The 17,776-nt window shown below is 41.5% G+C and overlaps 1 protein-coding gene across 2 annotated transcripts in view; it reads left to right on the forward strand.

Annotated features, from left to right (window-relative positions):
• The window catches only part of LOC124256163 (E3 ubiquitin-protein ligase RFWD3-like), a 38,462-nt gene extending 23,774 nt beyond the window's left edge, over window positions 1-14,688 (forward strand). For both annotated transcript variants that reach the window (XM_046690118.1, XM_046690120.1), the window contains exons 12-16: window positions 4,431-4,634; window positions 6,393-6,487; window positions 7,747-7,838; window positions 9,437-9,625; window positions 12,101-14,688. In XM_046690118.1, coding sequence (XP_046546074.1) covers window positions 4,431-4,634; window positions 6,393-6,487; window positions 7,747-7,838; window positions 9,437-9,625; window positions 12,101-12,250 — 730 coding nt within the window. In that variant the 3' untranslated portion in view covers window positions 12,251-14,688. The remainder of the gene's footprint in view (window positions 1-4,430; window positions 4,635-6,392; window positions 6,488-7,746; window positions 7,839-9,436; window positions 9,626-12,100) is intronic.
• The last annotated feature ends 3,088 nt before the right edge of the window (window positions 14,689-17,776 follow it).

A 17,776-nucleotide genomic window follows, 5' to 3' on the forward strand; every position in this document is an offset into this window, starting at 1 on the left:
ATTTTCTCGGTCGCATTCCCTGACCCGAAGCTTCAGTCATCGTTGTATGACGTCGCTGATATTCGACCATCGCGGGTAGTAGGTGAGATCGCAGAGCGCGACTTCGAGTTCCCCTGACGTGTTATCGATCGCTTGCAGTAGCGGAACGGGTTCGCCGTTCGTTATTCCCGGGAGCGTAACGTACATATTGAAAAAATATATGTACGTAATTATAATAATTCAATATTGCTACACCCAAGTACCAGCCTGGAGTGATTTATCCTAAAAGCGATAATTTAAGTGCTACCGATCTCACGCACATGAAAATTGTGGTGGATGCGAAGGAGTGTTCCCACTTTCGAGCTCGATTTATCGATTTATTTGAAAAGTATAGGCTTTCGGTCACGAACGTCAAGGCAGTCCACGCATGGTTTCACATCCCGATGCAGTTCTGGCAGAATCAATTCAATTTTGCCATGTGGTGCGCGACGACAGGGTGCGGCGTGACCTTGAATGACACGTGTCGTGATGGCTTGTTTTTTAAGCCAAGGTTTGGGGTATCCTCGGAGAGGCGAGCGGCTTTGGCTTGCTTCGGGATGGCACTCCGTGTCGGTCCATGTTCCATTTCCACGTGTATTACCAGATCAGACGCATCCTGAAAGAGATCAGCACCCCGATGCCGTAGGACAAGGCATAGGATGCGTCGAACAATCCATACGAACGGCGAGCTTACGAACGGATTTGTGGTGATTTCGAAATCGATCCGAACATGGATTGGCGTATACCGGGTACGAACCACGGTTGGACATTCCGTACAGTGGAGCGAAATCCGTGAAAGAAGTCAGTGATGGTTTACTGAAAAGTGGTTGGCTCCGACAGGACTTTGCTCTGCCGAGTAATGAATGGTGAGATGATCGTATGAAGTTAAAAGGCGGTGTTGCTTTCACCCTTCAAAAGGTGGAGCAGTCTCAATACGCTGAAGTATATATATTGGAAAGTATATATGTTGGGGGATACGTCGAAGGGGTTTACTCGTCCCGGTGTTGTCAGACTGAGCAATTCGATTTGAATCACAGTCGCGTGGTTGGACGATGAGATCGATATCATGAGCATCACGCCGGATTCGAACAAAGGTTACATCCTCGAAGTGGACTTGGACTATCCCACGGCATTGCACGCTGCTCACAACAGCTATCCGCTGGCTCCCGAACGGTTGACGGTGAACCGAGACTGGATGTTGCTCGGGAAAAATAAGCTGGCCAACGTGGAGAAAACTCGTTCCGAACTTGATGCGCAAGACCAAGTACGTAGTGCACTATCGGAATCTGCAACTGTACTTGTCGGTGGGCATGAAGCTGACCAAAATACGTCGGGTGCTGCAATCCTCTACAAACTGATGAACAACTTGGTGTTCGGCAAAACCATGGAAAATTTGAGAAAACGGGTGACGGTCAAACTCGTGCAATCTCACGAGGAAGACAAACTCAGGAAACTCGTAGCCAGCCCGGCCTTCAACCGGAGCAAGCTATTCGATAACGACTTGGCAGCGCTCCACATGAACAAAGTCACATTAAGCTCAACCGGCCTGTTTACGTGGGAATAAGCATCCTCGACTTATCCAAACATCTCATGTACGATTTCTACTACAACCAATTCAAGAAGCCATTCCTTGTTGTTGAATATACGCACCGAGGACCTGTACGAGGACATGGCGAAACACAGCCACTTGTACAATACCAGCGATTACCCGAAAGACTACGCCCTACACAGCACGACCAATAAAAAGGTCCTCGGCAAGATGAAGGACGAATGCTCGGGCACACCCATCTCCGAATACATCGGATTGAGACCAAAGATGTATTCCATCCTGAAAGCCGATAACGGTGAGATCCGAAAGGCGAAAGGGGTGAAAAAATACGTGGTGAAACTACACATCAAACACACCTTCTCCAAACAAGCTCTCTCCGATAAACGCACGTTTAAACACCCCATATACGCGTTGAGAGGCAAACACAACATCTACAGCATCACTCTCAACAAAACATCGCTGTCGCACCTGGATACCAAACGATGGATTGCGAACGATGGCATCCACGCTTATAGCTATGGGTACCAACAGGTGACCTCGACGTGTTGGGAGTTTCCGAGACCCCCAATAAAGGAAACTCCACTCGATGCGTCGAGACAATTGTATGAACGATAGCGTGTATACATCATGGAGAAGGTTTACTACAGCCCTCGGTGTTACTGGAAAGGTGTGAGCGCCACCCGAAGCTAGCCAAAGCTGCTCGCGTCTCCGAGGATACCGCCAAAGCTTGGCTTAAAAAACAAGCCATCTGGCAAGTGTACCTGCCAGCTCCCCCGATACATCCCGAGAAGAAAGTTTGACATTTCCATACCCAACTGTACCCATCAAGCCGACCTCCTGTTTCTCCCGCACGACAGGGTGAGAAACAAAACTTACAAGTACGCCCTGACCGTCGTGGACGTTGCCAGTCGCTACAAGGAAGCGGAGCCGTTAACGACCACCGATTCGAGTCAAGTCGCTAACGCATCTACAAACACAGTCGCTTGACCTGGCCTGCCGTATTGCAAGTCGATCCCTGACGCAAGTTCATGGGAGCAGTGTCGCAGCTGTTATCGAAGCATAAAGTCCAGGTGAGGCGAGGCGTGGTCGGAGCTCACCAAAGCCAAGCCATCGTGAAAGATTCAACAGGACTTTAGCCGAGCATTTGTTCGGACATCAGTAAGCCCGAGAGATGGTCAACCCAGAAAAATGATCAACGGAATGGGTCGTACGCTTACCGCGAGTGGTGTCTGCATCAACAACAAAGTCACTCAACTCCTCAATAAAAGACCCGTCGAAGCCATTCGAATGAAATCTGTGACAATCGAATCGGCTGCGCCATAGTGTCACGGCCAAGAGAAAAAACTACCGGTCTGGATCGTCGTGAGGTATCTGTACCAGCACGGTGAACTCGAAGGACGGTACAAACGTCGTGCCACAGACCCCGTATGGTCCATGAAAACGTACCAAAAAAACGAGTGGACATCAAAGACGACGAACCGAATCTGTATTACTTGCAAGACGGACTGGGCAGGGGATTCATCCAAGAGGAATTACAAATTGTCCCTCACGACATGGTATTACCCCCTTAAAAATAAAAATATTTGCTGTCTGGGATTTGAACGCTAAAACTCTAGGTCCGAAGTCCGGCACGTTCCCTTCACGCCAGCAGTCACACTCTCACAGTGGAGGTGCATTCAAGCTATATATAGCTCATACGCTTTGCGAGCTTATGTAATCCGATTCTAAATTAGCCGATTGCGGCTTCTAAACGTGTTTTCAGCGTCCATCAACGCATGCATCGTGATCGGCGTGGTCTAAGAGGATCGTGATTGTATTTTATTACACCTTGATTCGAGGTGGAAAGCCACCAAACGTGCACGAGGCGAGCAAGACTGGTTCTGCACTACTGTAGCTAGTATAATCGGAGCCCAGCTCAAGATAAATAATGGATTTTTTTCAGCGTTCGTCGACTAATGTATCGTATTCAGCGTTCTTCAAACTACCTGCGGGCATCGTGTTTGTATTTTATGAGACATGGATTCGAGGTGAAAAAGACACCAAACGTGCACAAAGTATTGAAGCGGAAGTGGAATGACGGGTTTCAGACATCCTTTGCGCTACTACAGACGGAGCAGAGATGTGACCGAGGTTCGAAGCCTACCGTTCGAAAAAAAAACCACGGAGCTCTCAGGGAGAGCGCAGTCGACCACAACCCCATGGGAGAAATACCAGCACACCAAACATCATCAGACCAGGGACCAGGCGGGTCTCTGGTCAAAACACCAATTTCTCCCTCCGTGGGTTGTGGCCACAGAGGGCTTTTGTTATTTTTATATTTGAACTGGCACATTGAAGGATGGTTCTCGCTATGTTTTTAAGGGGGGCTGGGAGGCTTTATTCCCACAAATAAGCCTCTAAGCCGCATCTGATGCAAAAAACCCACTCTAGTACTACTGCTGACTGTGGTGGTAATACCTCCAAACATTCCTCTTGAAGATCATTGACCCTATCCACAAAATGTTATTTGCACTATGTCATCTGAAGCCTATGATAAATATTAGAGTTACGATAGGTCATAACGTTACGAGCGCTTTGTGGATCGGCCCCCGGGATCAGAGCTAGTCTTCAGCAACAATGCTTGTCTTAAGAGGCGTCTTTGGGATTGGGTGGTCTGTCTGGCTGACTTGCTTGAGGCTAGCTTTGTATCCAAGAGCAATGCTCATGATATCACTAGATTGTCAGATTCTGAGATCCCTTATCCATGAACTGTCATCGTGTAGCTGGAATATTGTTGACACGCTCACACTTGCATCACTCTCACACATCTCACACCCTGACACATCAAACTCTGTCCACCTGACAACTACATCTGTGTCCACAGATACCAGACCCCTGTACCAGTGTGGAGCTGCGTGTGGAACAATGACGACCCCAACTACTTCTACACAGGCCTGATGAACGGCTCTGTGCTGGAGTACGACATCCGCAACACGCAAACCCATGTGCAGCAACTGAACACTGGGGGCAGCAAGTCTCCCGTCGTGGCCATGCAGTACATACCTAGGGACCACACTGCAATATTCAGGTAAACAGTCTGTGTATATTGGACTCCTGGCCAACAAGCCATTTAGGGATTGCATACCAATATATCCTGGACAAAAATAGTTAGGGATATATGCACATTTTGAAATTATGAATAATGATCTATTCATTCATTGACACACTGATGACATATCAATCATTAAAATACCAATATCCCTAACTTATTTTGTCCAGTATAGATCTCTTGAAGCCATGCTTATTGTAAAGGTATAGTAAACTGAGTAGTGGGCTTGTTTATGTCGTGACATATTGTTTGCGATTGTTGTCTTCCAATGATTGGTATTCATTCTATTGGTCACTAGTAATGATAGTTGATTTTCTGTAGTTATGATAATGTGTGTATGTAACTGTAATCTTTCAATGGAGCTGCTGTCAAATGAATTGGTGTTCATGGTATTGACCACTGGTAATGATTGTTGATCTTCTGTATTGTGGTGGTAATGTATACATGTGATTGAAGTCTTCCAATGGCTGTCAAGTGATTGGTGCTCATGCTATTAAACACTGGTAATGATTGTTGATCTTCTGTACTGTGGTGGTAATGTATACATGTGATTGTAGTCTTCCAATGGCTGTCAAGTGATTGGTGCTCATGCTATTGACCACTGGTAATGATAGTTGATCTTCTGTACTGTGGTGGTAATGTATACATGTGATTGTAGTCTTCCAATGGCTGTCAAGTGATTGGTACTCATGCTATTGACCACTGGTAATGATAGTTGATCTTCTGGTAATGTATACATGTGATTGTAGTCTTCCAATGGCTGTCAGTGTCTTCCAATTGGTGCTCATGCTATTAACCATTAGTTATGATAGTTGATTTTTTGTATGATGATGATAATGTATGTTAGGCTATTAGAATTACAATGAGTGTCAAGTGATTGATGTTAATCTTATTGACCACTGGTTTCTCTTGACCAGGTGCAGTTATATGCTTGTAAAATTATGATGATACAGGCTCTTGAAATTATGGTTGACAGTTTTTATGGTCCGAAGATAAGCATCATTTCCAGCGCATATGTTTTTCAGAATTACAAGTTTCAATGTATTGGATACATCAGAATATGATTTGGAACTGATGTTGTTTCAAATGTTTCAGCTCATCAACTACCTAATAATACCCGCAAGGATACTAGTGTCTCCGAAAGCAATAAAAAGACATGGAATTTAATGATTGATATTCCCTTCTTAACTGGTACTGAGTACAAATAATTTTCCTTCTCTCAGGCTAAGTTCTAGATATTATTGCATTATGTGCCTTAAATACGCTTACGACCTGTGAAGATTGAGGTTAGAAATGGTCTTCAGTAACCCATGCTTGTCATAAGAGGCGACTAACAGGATCGGGTGGTCAGGCTCGCTGACTTGATTGACACATGTCATCATATCCCAGTTGCGTAGAATGGTGTTCATGCTATTGATCACTGGATTGTCTGATCCAGATTCAATTATTTACAGACCACTGCCAAATAGCTGGAATATTGCTGAGTGTAAATAATTACACTTACAGTTACAGTGTCTTATGGTGGTCAGAGTTTTGCGACCTGCATAATGTTGCATCAAATAGTTCCACTAATATATATATAATAGATGCTGTATGAATGTGCGAGTTCATGTGGGATGCAAAATGGCAGATCTGTCTGAATAATGAGATTCATCATAAGAGAGAATCCAGGACTGAATAAAGATAGCTCCAGTGCGTGATGGTTTGTGGTTTAACTGTAGACTTGATTGTTTCCAGACCAGGAGGTCTGGTCGTGGGACAGCTGGACAGAACAAGTTTCTTTGAGAACAAGGGAACAGAACAGCCCAGGTTAAACTTCCTGCCGCTGGAAGGTGGGTGCAGTTTACTGGTTTATCATGTCATCACTTAGAACAGCTGATCATTTAGAACAGCTGCATCATTGCAGATCTAGTGTGATTACCCTTGAAGATCAGGGTTAGAATTGGTCTTCAGTAACCCATGCTTGTCGTAAGAGGCGACTAACTGGATTGGTGCTCATGCTGTTGATCACTGGATTGTCTGGTCCAGACTCGATTATTTACAGACCGCCACAATATGGCTGGAATATTGCTGAGTGCGGAGTACAACTAAACTAACACACTCGCTCAGATACAGTGTGGAGCAATAATCACTCACTCATCACAGATTTTTAATGTTTATTGGAAAGTTGAAGTTATGTCAGTGTTCCATTGGTTGATATTAAAGCAACTATTGATTTGTGCTGAAGATTTTATAAAGTGACTAATTTATAAGATGACTGATTGGTTATAGTCATAGCATGGATGTCAGAATAGCAAGAGTTGTCTCCCCTTTTGACCATAGGAGAAGTTAAAATTGTAGGAGTTGTTTCCCCTTTGACCAGTGTCTGGGAAAATGGAGCATTACAGCACATCAGGCACGTTGTTGTGTGAATTTCAGAAGCATTATTTTTTGTGAACATGATGAATGAGAAAAAACACACAAAAATCAAAAGTGCATATATCGTTATTCATTCTTGGTGTTTTTAAATGATCTATTGCAATAGACACATGGGAGAGAAAAAATAGGTTGCGTTTAGCGAGATTTATCTATTGGCATTTCATGTTTTTCTTCAATTTCTTTATTGAAATGTCATGGGTAATACTCATAACTGTGAACTTTTTTGTCCTTTGCAAAGGGATGCCCTATTCACCAAAGGCTTGGGAGTAAGATTCTTCTGCTCTGGACAATGATCTCACATTCCCCATCTAATATACAGAGTGCATTTGACATACAAATTTGTACCCATTGTACCCATGTGGGGAATCGAACCCTAGTCTTCAGCGTGATGAGTGAACGCTTTAACCACTGTCCCTTAAGCAATGTGAAACTCTTAAGGTCAACATGCAGGGATGCGAATTTTCCGCGGATCCACGGAATTCTGGGAATTTCATAAGGCCAAGGGTCATTTTGTGAATCGTCTAAATCTGATAGATGCTAATCCCCCCGGCTAGTTTTCAGAGTTTTTCTCAAAACTTCAATCTCATCCCTGAACATGTCAACTACCCTTCACACCAACAGTTCAGTTACATACCTTTTACTGATATGCTGTGACATTATTTTCTCTTTTCAGGAAGTTTAACAAGCTTAAGCTTTGATAACCACACCCGCCATCTGCTAGCCAGTTTCCGACCTACAGCTAAACACGCTATGGTCAGGCACCAGGTATGTAGTGACACAGTGTAACTTGATACATGTACTATCACGTTTGAGCAATGTATAAGTAAGGTAAGTTTTACTCTGCTTCTAGCAATGCTCCAGCAATATCACGGCAGGGGACACCAGAAATAGGCTTCACACATTGTACCCATGCAACCCATACGATTTTATCCTATTCATTACGAAAAAACAACACAGAATATGTGACTATGATAGCAGTAAAAATTATGAATTTTTAAAAATAATACATTAAATTATCAAATAGCATACGTACCATGCACAGTAAATTTCAACCACATTTTATTCAGTATCAAGCTATATGTGGATACTTGCTACTGATTTAGGTGAGTACAATGTTAATAACAAGGTCTTAGACTATATATTTACGTTTTTTATTCAATATGAAAATTCTTTGTTAAAGTTAATACTACTTTTAGCCAAAAAAATACTAATTTTCACATCTGTTTTTGGCCAAAATACTAATTGGGCTGGCATCTCTGCCCATTTAGAGAATCGAACCTGAGTCTTCAGCATGACGAGCGAACGCTTTAACCACTAGGCAAAGTGGTACACTTTAGGTTGATACATGTACTTATCAAGTTTGATAAAGAAAATGTTTGACTTCCTCAGGAGATATTGCTTGGGTGAGATATCTCTTGCAGATAATGCTACATTGAAATGGCATCACAGACCTTGCCGGCCACTGTCATGTCATGGGTTACCATTGTGTCATGACATCACTTAAAGCTGAAAACTCCCTTGTTGGATTTAAAGTGTTAAACTTTCATGGACTAAAAATTTAGAAGCCTTGACACTTAGTGACTGATCATATATAGTTCTCCTGACAGGAGTTGTCTTCCGAGAATCATATTGGGACAGATAAATCATGATTATAGTGCAAGTGTCACCTATTGGTCAGCAATAGAACCTGCCATAGCCAACCTGTAAATAATTTGGGGCAAATTGGCCTTCAGCAACCCATGCTTTCATGGTTATAAATGGGATCATGTGGTCAGGCTCATTGAGGGGCGGTGGGGTGCCCCAGTGGATAAAGTGTTTCTCATCACACCAAAGACCCAGTTTCAATTCCCCACATGGGTACAATAGGTGAAACCCATATCTGGTGTCCCCCTGCCTGGAATATTGCTAAAAGTGGCATAAATCTATACTCACTCACTTACTCAGGCTCACTGACCATCCCACATTGTGTAGATGATTGTGCTCATGATGTCAATCATTGGATAGTCAGTAGAGGTGTGACGATACGATACGTATCACATTATCTTGGAACGATACGATTCGATTCAATGCATATCACGATATGCTATCTTTAGTTATTTTCTCATATAAATGTATATTTTGATCGCAAGTAACAGTGTAAATTTTTACATAACCGTCAATTTCTAGTGAACATTAACAATTTTAAGGTCAACGATACATATCACGATACGAACAAAAGTATCGATATATTTATCGTCAGATACTGTATCACGATTATCGATACTACGATGTATCGTCACAGTTCTAATAGTCAGGTATTTTGTCTGGCTGTCGTTCTGTACCCTAACAAATCAGGTCATTCTCTTTCTCCATTTCTCCCCCAGCTGTGTGAGATGTCGTGCAGCAACCTCAGCACAGATCCTGCCGTGACAGACAACCTGTGCTCGTGTGACGTTGTGCACACCTTCCAGGGAGGCAGGACACAATCTGTATTATCCAGGTCTGCACTCATCCCAAACCCCAGTGATCCCAACAAACTGCTGGTTTGTGCTGGAGATGAGACTTCAAATGCTGTGAGTTGGTTATGATGAATATTATGAATAATGTCGGTATTAATGCATGTATCTGATCTGTGCTCATGACTTTGTGCTGTGCTGGGCTATGAGTTGCCGTGGGTCTAGGTATGAGAGTTGAAATTGCAAGAGTTATCTCCCCTTTGACCAGAGTCCACCAAAATGGAGGGTTAACATAGCACATCAGTCTCATCATTCAGTCTAAGTAAACTTAGGCTCAGTATTATTCGTTACACTGCTATACTGAGTCTAACAAACCCTAGTAGAAGGTTGCGTCAGCTAACCTTTGAGCAACCTATGACCGTCCAGTCAAATGCAAGACGGCCGAGCGGATTCAATCTGACAACGGCTACTCTTTAGGGTTCGGCGGACATACAAACTTCCCCGGTCACTGACACTGATCTCTCTACGAACGAAAACCCGGATAAAACTCAGATATTTGACCTGCAGTATACAGTAAAATACCTTTATAACGAACTCCAAGGGACCACTGAAATTAGTTCGTTATATCCGTAGTTCGCTATTCACGAAATTCCACTGAAAGAACAATAAAGACATACTGTACAGTACGATACATTCCTACTCACTTTATTCATTCATTCATACGACAGTTACATTCGTTTCACTACAAAGTCTGTGATCTTACTTTGTCCACGCTTGACCGACAGTTACATTCGTTTCACTACAAAGTCTGTGATCTTACTTTGTCCACGCTTGACCGACAGTTACATTCGTTTCACTACAAAGTCATCTTACTTTGTCCACGCTTGACCGACAGTTACATTCGTTTCACTACAAAGTCTGTGATCTTACTTTGTCCACGCTTGACCGACAGTTACATTCGTTTCACTACAAAGTCTGTGATCTTACTTTGTCCACGCTTGACCGACTGCATACGTGCTACAGCCTCATTCAAATCGGCAAGTGAATCAAATGAAGACATATCAGTTGTCTTCTGCAAAACTAGAAAGTTCTTCAATGTTTGAAGCGCCATATTGGCATCAGCAAACGAAGGAGGGGCCTGGTCTGTTTCATCACTGTTCATGCCATGTCATGTTTTCGAGGTAACCCGCAGCTGAGAAGTTAACCAATCACTGCGAGGTCAGGACTGATGAACTTTAACCGGCATTTAGCTGATACCTGTCTGGGATTGCAAGTGTTGCATCTTATAGGTCAGATTTCAAAGTGAGCACCACTAATTGACACTGCTTGAGTTTGCTTAGTTCGTTATTCTCACCCTTAATAAGCGTTAACTGGGACTCCCGGGGATTGCAAATCAGTTCGCTATAGCCATTAAGTTCGTTATAGAGAATTTGTTATTCAAGACATTTTTATATGATAATATACAGAGGTTTATTCGGGACATCTAAAACAGTTCGCTGTAGCCGTCAGTTCGTTATATCCGTGTTCGTTATAAAAGTATTCTACTGTATAGGCTTAAGGCTTTCTGATGACATGGTTACCATTAGCTAATATGTCATCCTTGAATATTGACAAATACAGTATTTTCAGCGACTGTTTACTTGTGGCATGCTTCATGCACATCACTCTGGAGCTATCGTATGAAAAATAGCATTCGGAATCGTTCGGGTACAAACTTTTTTGAGGTAAAAGTTCAAAAGGTATGTGCGAATGTCAACTCCCGTGATTTGGTTAGCTGTGTTCTGATTGGTCAATCAAAAAGGTTAGATATCATGACCTACTAGGTTTGTTAGACTCAGTATAAGCAGTGTAACGAATAATACTGAGGAAGGATAACAATTTATGGATGAACAACTTCTTTATTGCTGTGAGAGCGACGTTTCGGTGTAGGTTCTAACACTGTTATCAAGCAAGTGAGTGAGTGAGTTAAAATTTTACTTCGCGTCGGCAATATTACAGCCATTGTTATCCTTCCTTACTGCTCCAACTTCTAAATGCCTCTCAAAGAATAATAATACTGAGCCTAAGTTTATTTAGACTGTCTCATCATTGGGAGAATTTTTAACTTTAAAGAATTCCATATTTTGAGTAAATGTGAAGAAGGAGAAGAACCATGAAGATCAAAAGAAATAATAATAAAAAGTAATAAGTTATATAAGAATCTGATTTGTGCCAAACATTTTGTAAAGTGACTAATTCATGAGATGGTTGTTGGGTCATAAATAGTTGGAATAGCAAGAGTTGTCTCCCCTTTGACCATGGGATAATGAAATAATGGTTTACATGGCACATCAGGCACATGATTGTGTGAATTTCAGAAAAAAGTATTTTGTGTGAACACGAAGAATTTAGAAAAATCACATATAAACAAAATTGATGCTATCTTTATTTATTCTTTGTATTTTCAAATGCTGTGTTGCAATGTTTAGATATATAGTTGCCCTAAAGTGCCTAGCAATGGGTCATCCTCAGATCTTTTTAAACTTTGTTGAGAACTAACTTCTTATTGAATATTTTTGCTTGTGAAGCAAGATGTAATGGTGGTTGTTTCAGATACATGTATGGGACTGTAGTACTGGACAGCAATGTCAGAGGATTGCCACGGGTGCCTTTGTGGTGGACCTAGCAACGTTCGCCGTCAACAGTCAACACTTCCTGGTGGCACTGACTGAAAAGATGCTCAAAGTTCACAAGTGGTGCTAGCTAAAAGTGTCGTGACTCGAAGCGACTCAGATTGTTGCCAAGTGCAAACTGGGCATTTTAAAGTTGTCAAGCCGTTGATACAAATGTATATGAATGATAGACACAAATGTACCTGTGACTGCTTCACATCGTCAGCTGAGTTGCTGTGCATCTGTACTGTCAAGAATTGCTATTTGACACTACTGGTTCACAGCTAGATTGCTTGCCTCAACACAAAACTCTTTTAACCAAAAAAAAACGGAATTAAAAAGATGTTTTTAAACAGCATGTGTTCAAACTGCATCTTCAACATTTTAACATTATTTTTAAAAAGTAGAAAATTAAGTATTTGGTCATTAGAGAAACCAGAAATATAAAATTGGTATGGACGTTTTAAAGAAAAAAACTGAATAAAAGCTAAAAAGTTCAGTGAATGATGGGGCTAGTACCTGGCTGAATGTGTGTGTGTCTAGAGACAGTTGTTTACTGGGTGGGATGTAAAAATGTTACTGTGTCCTTTTCTCTTCTCAACTTCTTTATATCTGTTAGAATTAGCCAGTACAGGATGTTTTATTTGTGACTGTAAAGCATTCACCACAAAACCCCTTACGCTCATACACCAGCCACAATGATACTGTTACACTAGGCTGTGGTAGGGAAGCCTTGTGGTTAAAGCGTTCGCTCCTCACGCTGAAGACCCAGGTTCGATTGCCCACATGGGTACAATGTGTGAAACCCATTTGTGGTGTCCACTGCCGTGATATTGCTGGAATATTGCTAAAAGCGATGTAAAACTAAACTCACTCACTCACAAACCATCTGAAATTACTCTCGCACACCACCCACAATCACATTCATAAATGAAATATTCTCTAACAATAACACAAACCAACACTTGTAACAGTTGCCAAAAGGTTCTTAACATTACAACGCTTCTGAAATCGGGTATATATTCCAAATGGCAGTGGCAGTGGGGGAGCCTGGTGGATAAAGCGTTCACCATGCCGAAAACCCAGGTTTGATACAATGTGTGAACCCATTTCTGGTGCCCCCGCCGACATATTGCTGGAATATTCTACAAGCTCACTCACTCACTAAAACAGCAGTAATCAAAACTTTATTATTTTAAAAATAATCCAAACAATATGTACCTATTTCAAGTCACACCGGGAGATGCCTTGGTCTGTTATTACTTTTATCACTAACAAATACCAAATGTGAATGGTAATATTTAAACAGTTTGTGGCTAAACAATTCTTTTCTTTTCTTTTAAAAACAAACAAACAAACATTAGTTTTTGGCAAATATGCCTGATTATGAGGTATGTGTTATGATATGGTGGTCTGTTTTGGATATTTCCAGACATTGTCATTTTCTACACCATCAGCTTGTCTGATATTGAACAAAAAGCATGATTTTATTAACTAGTGTATCTGTCTGAGCATGAACGTGTGTTAGTTGTTGCAGGTGAGTGCATCTTGCCTTTTAGGATCAGAGTGATCTTAGGTCTACAGCAATCTTAAATCTGAGATTATATTTCTCATGCGAAGATTGTTTCATGCATGTGGGCCCTGGTAACTTGTTTTAGTTTTGCAGATAGTCTATCAATATTGTCCGGGAACAATCATATCTTGATAGGAAATGGAAATTATCATTTACCTAAACTGACCAAGGTACGAGTCAAAATGATCAGTTTGGGTTGAGGGGCTTAAGAGTTCATTTTAAGAATATACAGATATGGTCTAGGTGTAAATATGGATAATATTTGTGAGATGTCATTTGCCTGTGTAAAGTTGTGTCCTGGGTGGCATGAAAATATCTACAAGTTCCCGGTTTAGGTAGAGGCTTTCAGAAGCTGGCTGACTACTTTATTGTACAGGTTCATTATTTATCACTCTTGTGGAGTGTTAAAGAACAGTGTGATCAGTTCTCAATAGGGGGTTTCTGGACTGAGATCACAGTTCAGGGCCCCGTTTCACAAAGCTTTTGTAAGCCTAAGATCTCAACTTTTCTTGTAGCATTCGTACCTCCTATAAGGTAACACTGACTTACGACTGTCGTAGCGCTGCGAGAGCTTTGTGAAACGGGGGCCCTGGTCCACAAAATTATCTTGGAGCACTAACCTGCTCCATGGTGTGTTGAAGCATTGTCATTGTTTGGGCTCAGACTTTGTTCATGTATGGAAACCTTTTAGGGCTCTTAAGGTGAAATTTCAAGATATTAATTTGAAATTTACTAAAAATGACAAATGTCCCTAAAAGGCTTCAATACTTTGGGGATAAGCCCACACATCGGTGATGGAGGCAGAATTGAAATGACATTGTGCCATTTTCATTGGTAATTTAGCTTCTTAGAGAACTTTTAGATTGTGATATGTAAAAATTCTTTGTGTAAATATATGTGACTGAGCCGTATGAATGTACAGTTGAAATGTAAATATAATTGTTGCAAGCACTGCTTTTTTTTCTCATGTTTCTTTTTTCCAAACATTTGTCAAGTCCTGCATGGGACTTGAAGATATCCTAGATATCATGCAAGTAGGCAGGTAGGATTGACAATACTACAACCTTGTTTATTATATTTGCCACCTAAGTTAAACCCCCTGGTGATTCCATGTTAGAACTGATCCCTACCAACCTATGCTGATAGAAACTTGATTACTGTGAAGGTCCGGGTTAGAATCAGTACCGGTAACCCATGCTTGTCGTAAGAGGTGACTAACAGGATCGGGTGGTCAGGCTCGCTGACTGGGTTGACACATATCATTGTATCCCAATTGTGCAGATCGATGGCCATGCTGTGGATCACTGGATTGTCTGGCCCAGACTTGATTATTACTGACTGTTGCCATTTGGCTGGAATATTGCTGAGTGTGGCGTGAAACAAGAAACAAAAAATACTTGATTAAACTGATGCACAGGCTCGGTGACATGGGTCTTTGTACTTAATGGCTGAATTTTGCATGCGCATGCATCCACACGCACGCGCGCACATGCAATGTGTCAGTTTCATGTGAATTTCATTCTGAATTAGGTTTAGTCTCCAATATATCCTTCAGTAGAATCTAGAGCAACAATATGGAAGAGACAAAGAGAGGATCATGCCTGAAAGTCTTCATTTCAACCAGGGGTAGCCTAATGGCTAAAGCGTTGGCTCGTCACCCCGGGTTTGATTCCCCACATGGGCACAGTGTGTGAAGCCCATTTCTGGTGTTTACCCGTGAAGGTCCGGGTTAAAATGAACCTTCAGTAAAGGTGCGTTCTCACGGTGCGACTTGTAGTAACAACTTGTAGCATACGACTTTGAGTAACAACAAAGATCGTAACGACTTTGCTATTTGTGTACTTTTTAAGTCGTATACAACTCGTATCTTGCGACATTCTCACGTATGACTCAGCAACATGGATTCGTCGAGTGAAGAAGAAACGCTAGCCATGATAATGTCGGTCTACATATCACAGTCGCTTAAAAAAAGAAGACAAAGCCTAAATCTGTGTGGGTCCATAACTGGATTCTCAGGCGGAACACGGCTGGAGCGTATAACTCGCTTCTTCGAGAGCTTGAACAGGAAGATCCAAGGTCACTGAAGAATTTTCTCAATATGGACAAGGCGAATTTTGACATTTTGTTGGAGAAAATTTCTCCATACATCGAGAAGAAGTGTACCCCCATGAGAAACAGTATTCCTGTTGGAGAGAAACTGGCACTTACCATACATATTTAACAAGCGGTAAGTTATGTGGTGGGTAAATGAAGCACAGATACTGCCATTTCATTTCGTAAAGAATCCAAACTATTCTGTTAGGTTTCAAGTACGTATCAGTACAAAATATTATCAAAAGTCATGGTAATTCCTACTTTCGCGCGTTGACCACCTTGAACTAAGGAAAAAGCACTCTGCATCAAGTATGAGGGGGGATAATCAGTAGATGTTCTTGAGTGAGCGAAGCTTCATAAATGAGTGTCATTAGTGATTATTCAAATGAGTACAAGAAGTGTTAGTGGGATATAAATTTAGGAAATGTAAATATAAATTGAAACATTTATGTAAATGTTCATGCAAACAAAAGCGTTTAATGTTGGGAATGGTGTTTTGAAATATTGCGTGGCGAGTCTGTTGTCCCTTTTGGAATATGTGGCATGTTGAACATTCCATAGACATTCCTGGGACAAATAGAAACCTATAAACCGCTCGGTTTATTCCCTTGTGAGGTCAATCTTTTCTGGCTGGCTCCGACATGATGTAAACATAAACAAAGGGGACGTCACTCTTAGGTGGACACAGATGTAAGCGGTTTGTTTGGTCGAGAGCTTGCGACTTGTAGTAGGAATTAGGACAAGTCCTATGTCTTACAACTTGGCTGCAACTAGTTGTATGCGATTTTACATCGTTACGATTTGGATGTTCTCACGCTGCAACTGTGTTGCATGCTACAAGTTGTTACTACAAGTCGCACTGTGAGAACGCACCTTACCCATGCTTGTCGTAAGAGGCGACTAACTGAATCGTTTGGTCAGGCTCGCTGGCTTGGTTGACACATGTCATCGGTTCCCAATTGCGCAGGTCGATGCTGTTGATCACTGGATTGTCTGGTCTAGACTCGATTATTTACACACCGTCGCCATATAGCTGGAATATTGCTGAGTGCGGCGTAAAACTAAACTCACTCACTCATTTATGGTGTCCCCCGCCGTGATATTGTTAGAATATTGCTAAAAGCGGCGTGAAACTATACTCACTCACTCACTCATTTCAACCAACAGTTACGGGATCCTAAGACAGCAATGGGATGCAATTTTGCTCTGCAGATTGCAGTACCTTAGACCTCCGGAACACTTTCCCATTTGTTAAGCTCACTTTAGGATACTGGCAAAAAGGGTCTGAACCCAAGGTGCATCCCTACATAACTACAGTTGCCAGCACCAGACTGGTGCTTTGATATGTCAAACTTTTATTTCGTCCTTGTATTTTCACTATGAGCTACATAATCTACCCTGTTTACACAATATTTTTGGTCAAAGTTATCATCTGGGAAAGAAAGTCATTGACTAATTGAAGCATCACACGTTTTCATAAAAATATTCCACATTTTTGAAAAAAGGAAATTGGAACTATCAGAAAATCAGGAATATTTTCCGAAATTACAAAGCACAGAAATCATGCAATAAAATGTTCAAAACGGAAATGATAATAACTAAATATAGAACAAAGACCTAAAAAGTATCCAAAAACTTTTCACTGTCAATAATAGTGAGTGAGGTTAGTTTTACGCCGCACTCAGCACTATTCCAGCTATCAATAATATGGAACACAAGGTTTCTTGTCGGATTGTCTGCCCTCTAAAACGTAGCATATGCTGACATTATGTTTTGTGTGGCGTGACTCTGTTGCTCATTGAAAGATATTTTTAGTTTTGACCAAGGGATGGGGATCAGATATTTTTCATTTTAGATGTATAAAAGTAAAAGAAGGCGTAAAACTGTATCACATGGCAAGGAGACAATGTCCATTTTAGGATGCCATTTTTTCTTAGGTACACATTATCA

This window comes from Haliotis rubra, unplaced genomic scaffold (assembly GCF_003918875.1).
Source record: "Haliotis rubra isolate DU_JTF1 unplaced genomic scaffold, ASM391887v1 Scf62, whole genome shotgun sequence".
NCBI classification, from domain to species: domain Eukaryota; kingdom Metazoa; phylum Mollusca; class Gastropoda; order Lepetellida; family Haliotidae; genus Haliotis; species Haliotis rubra.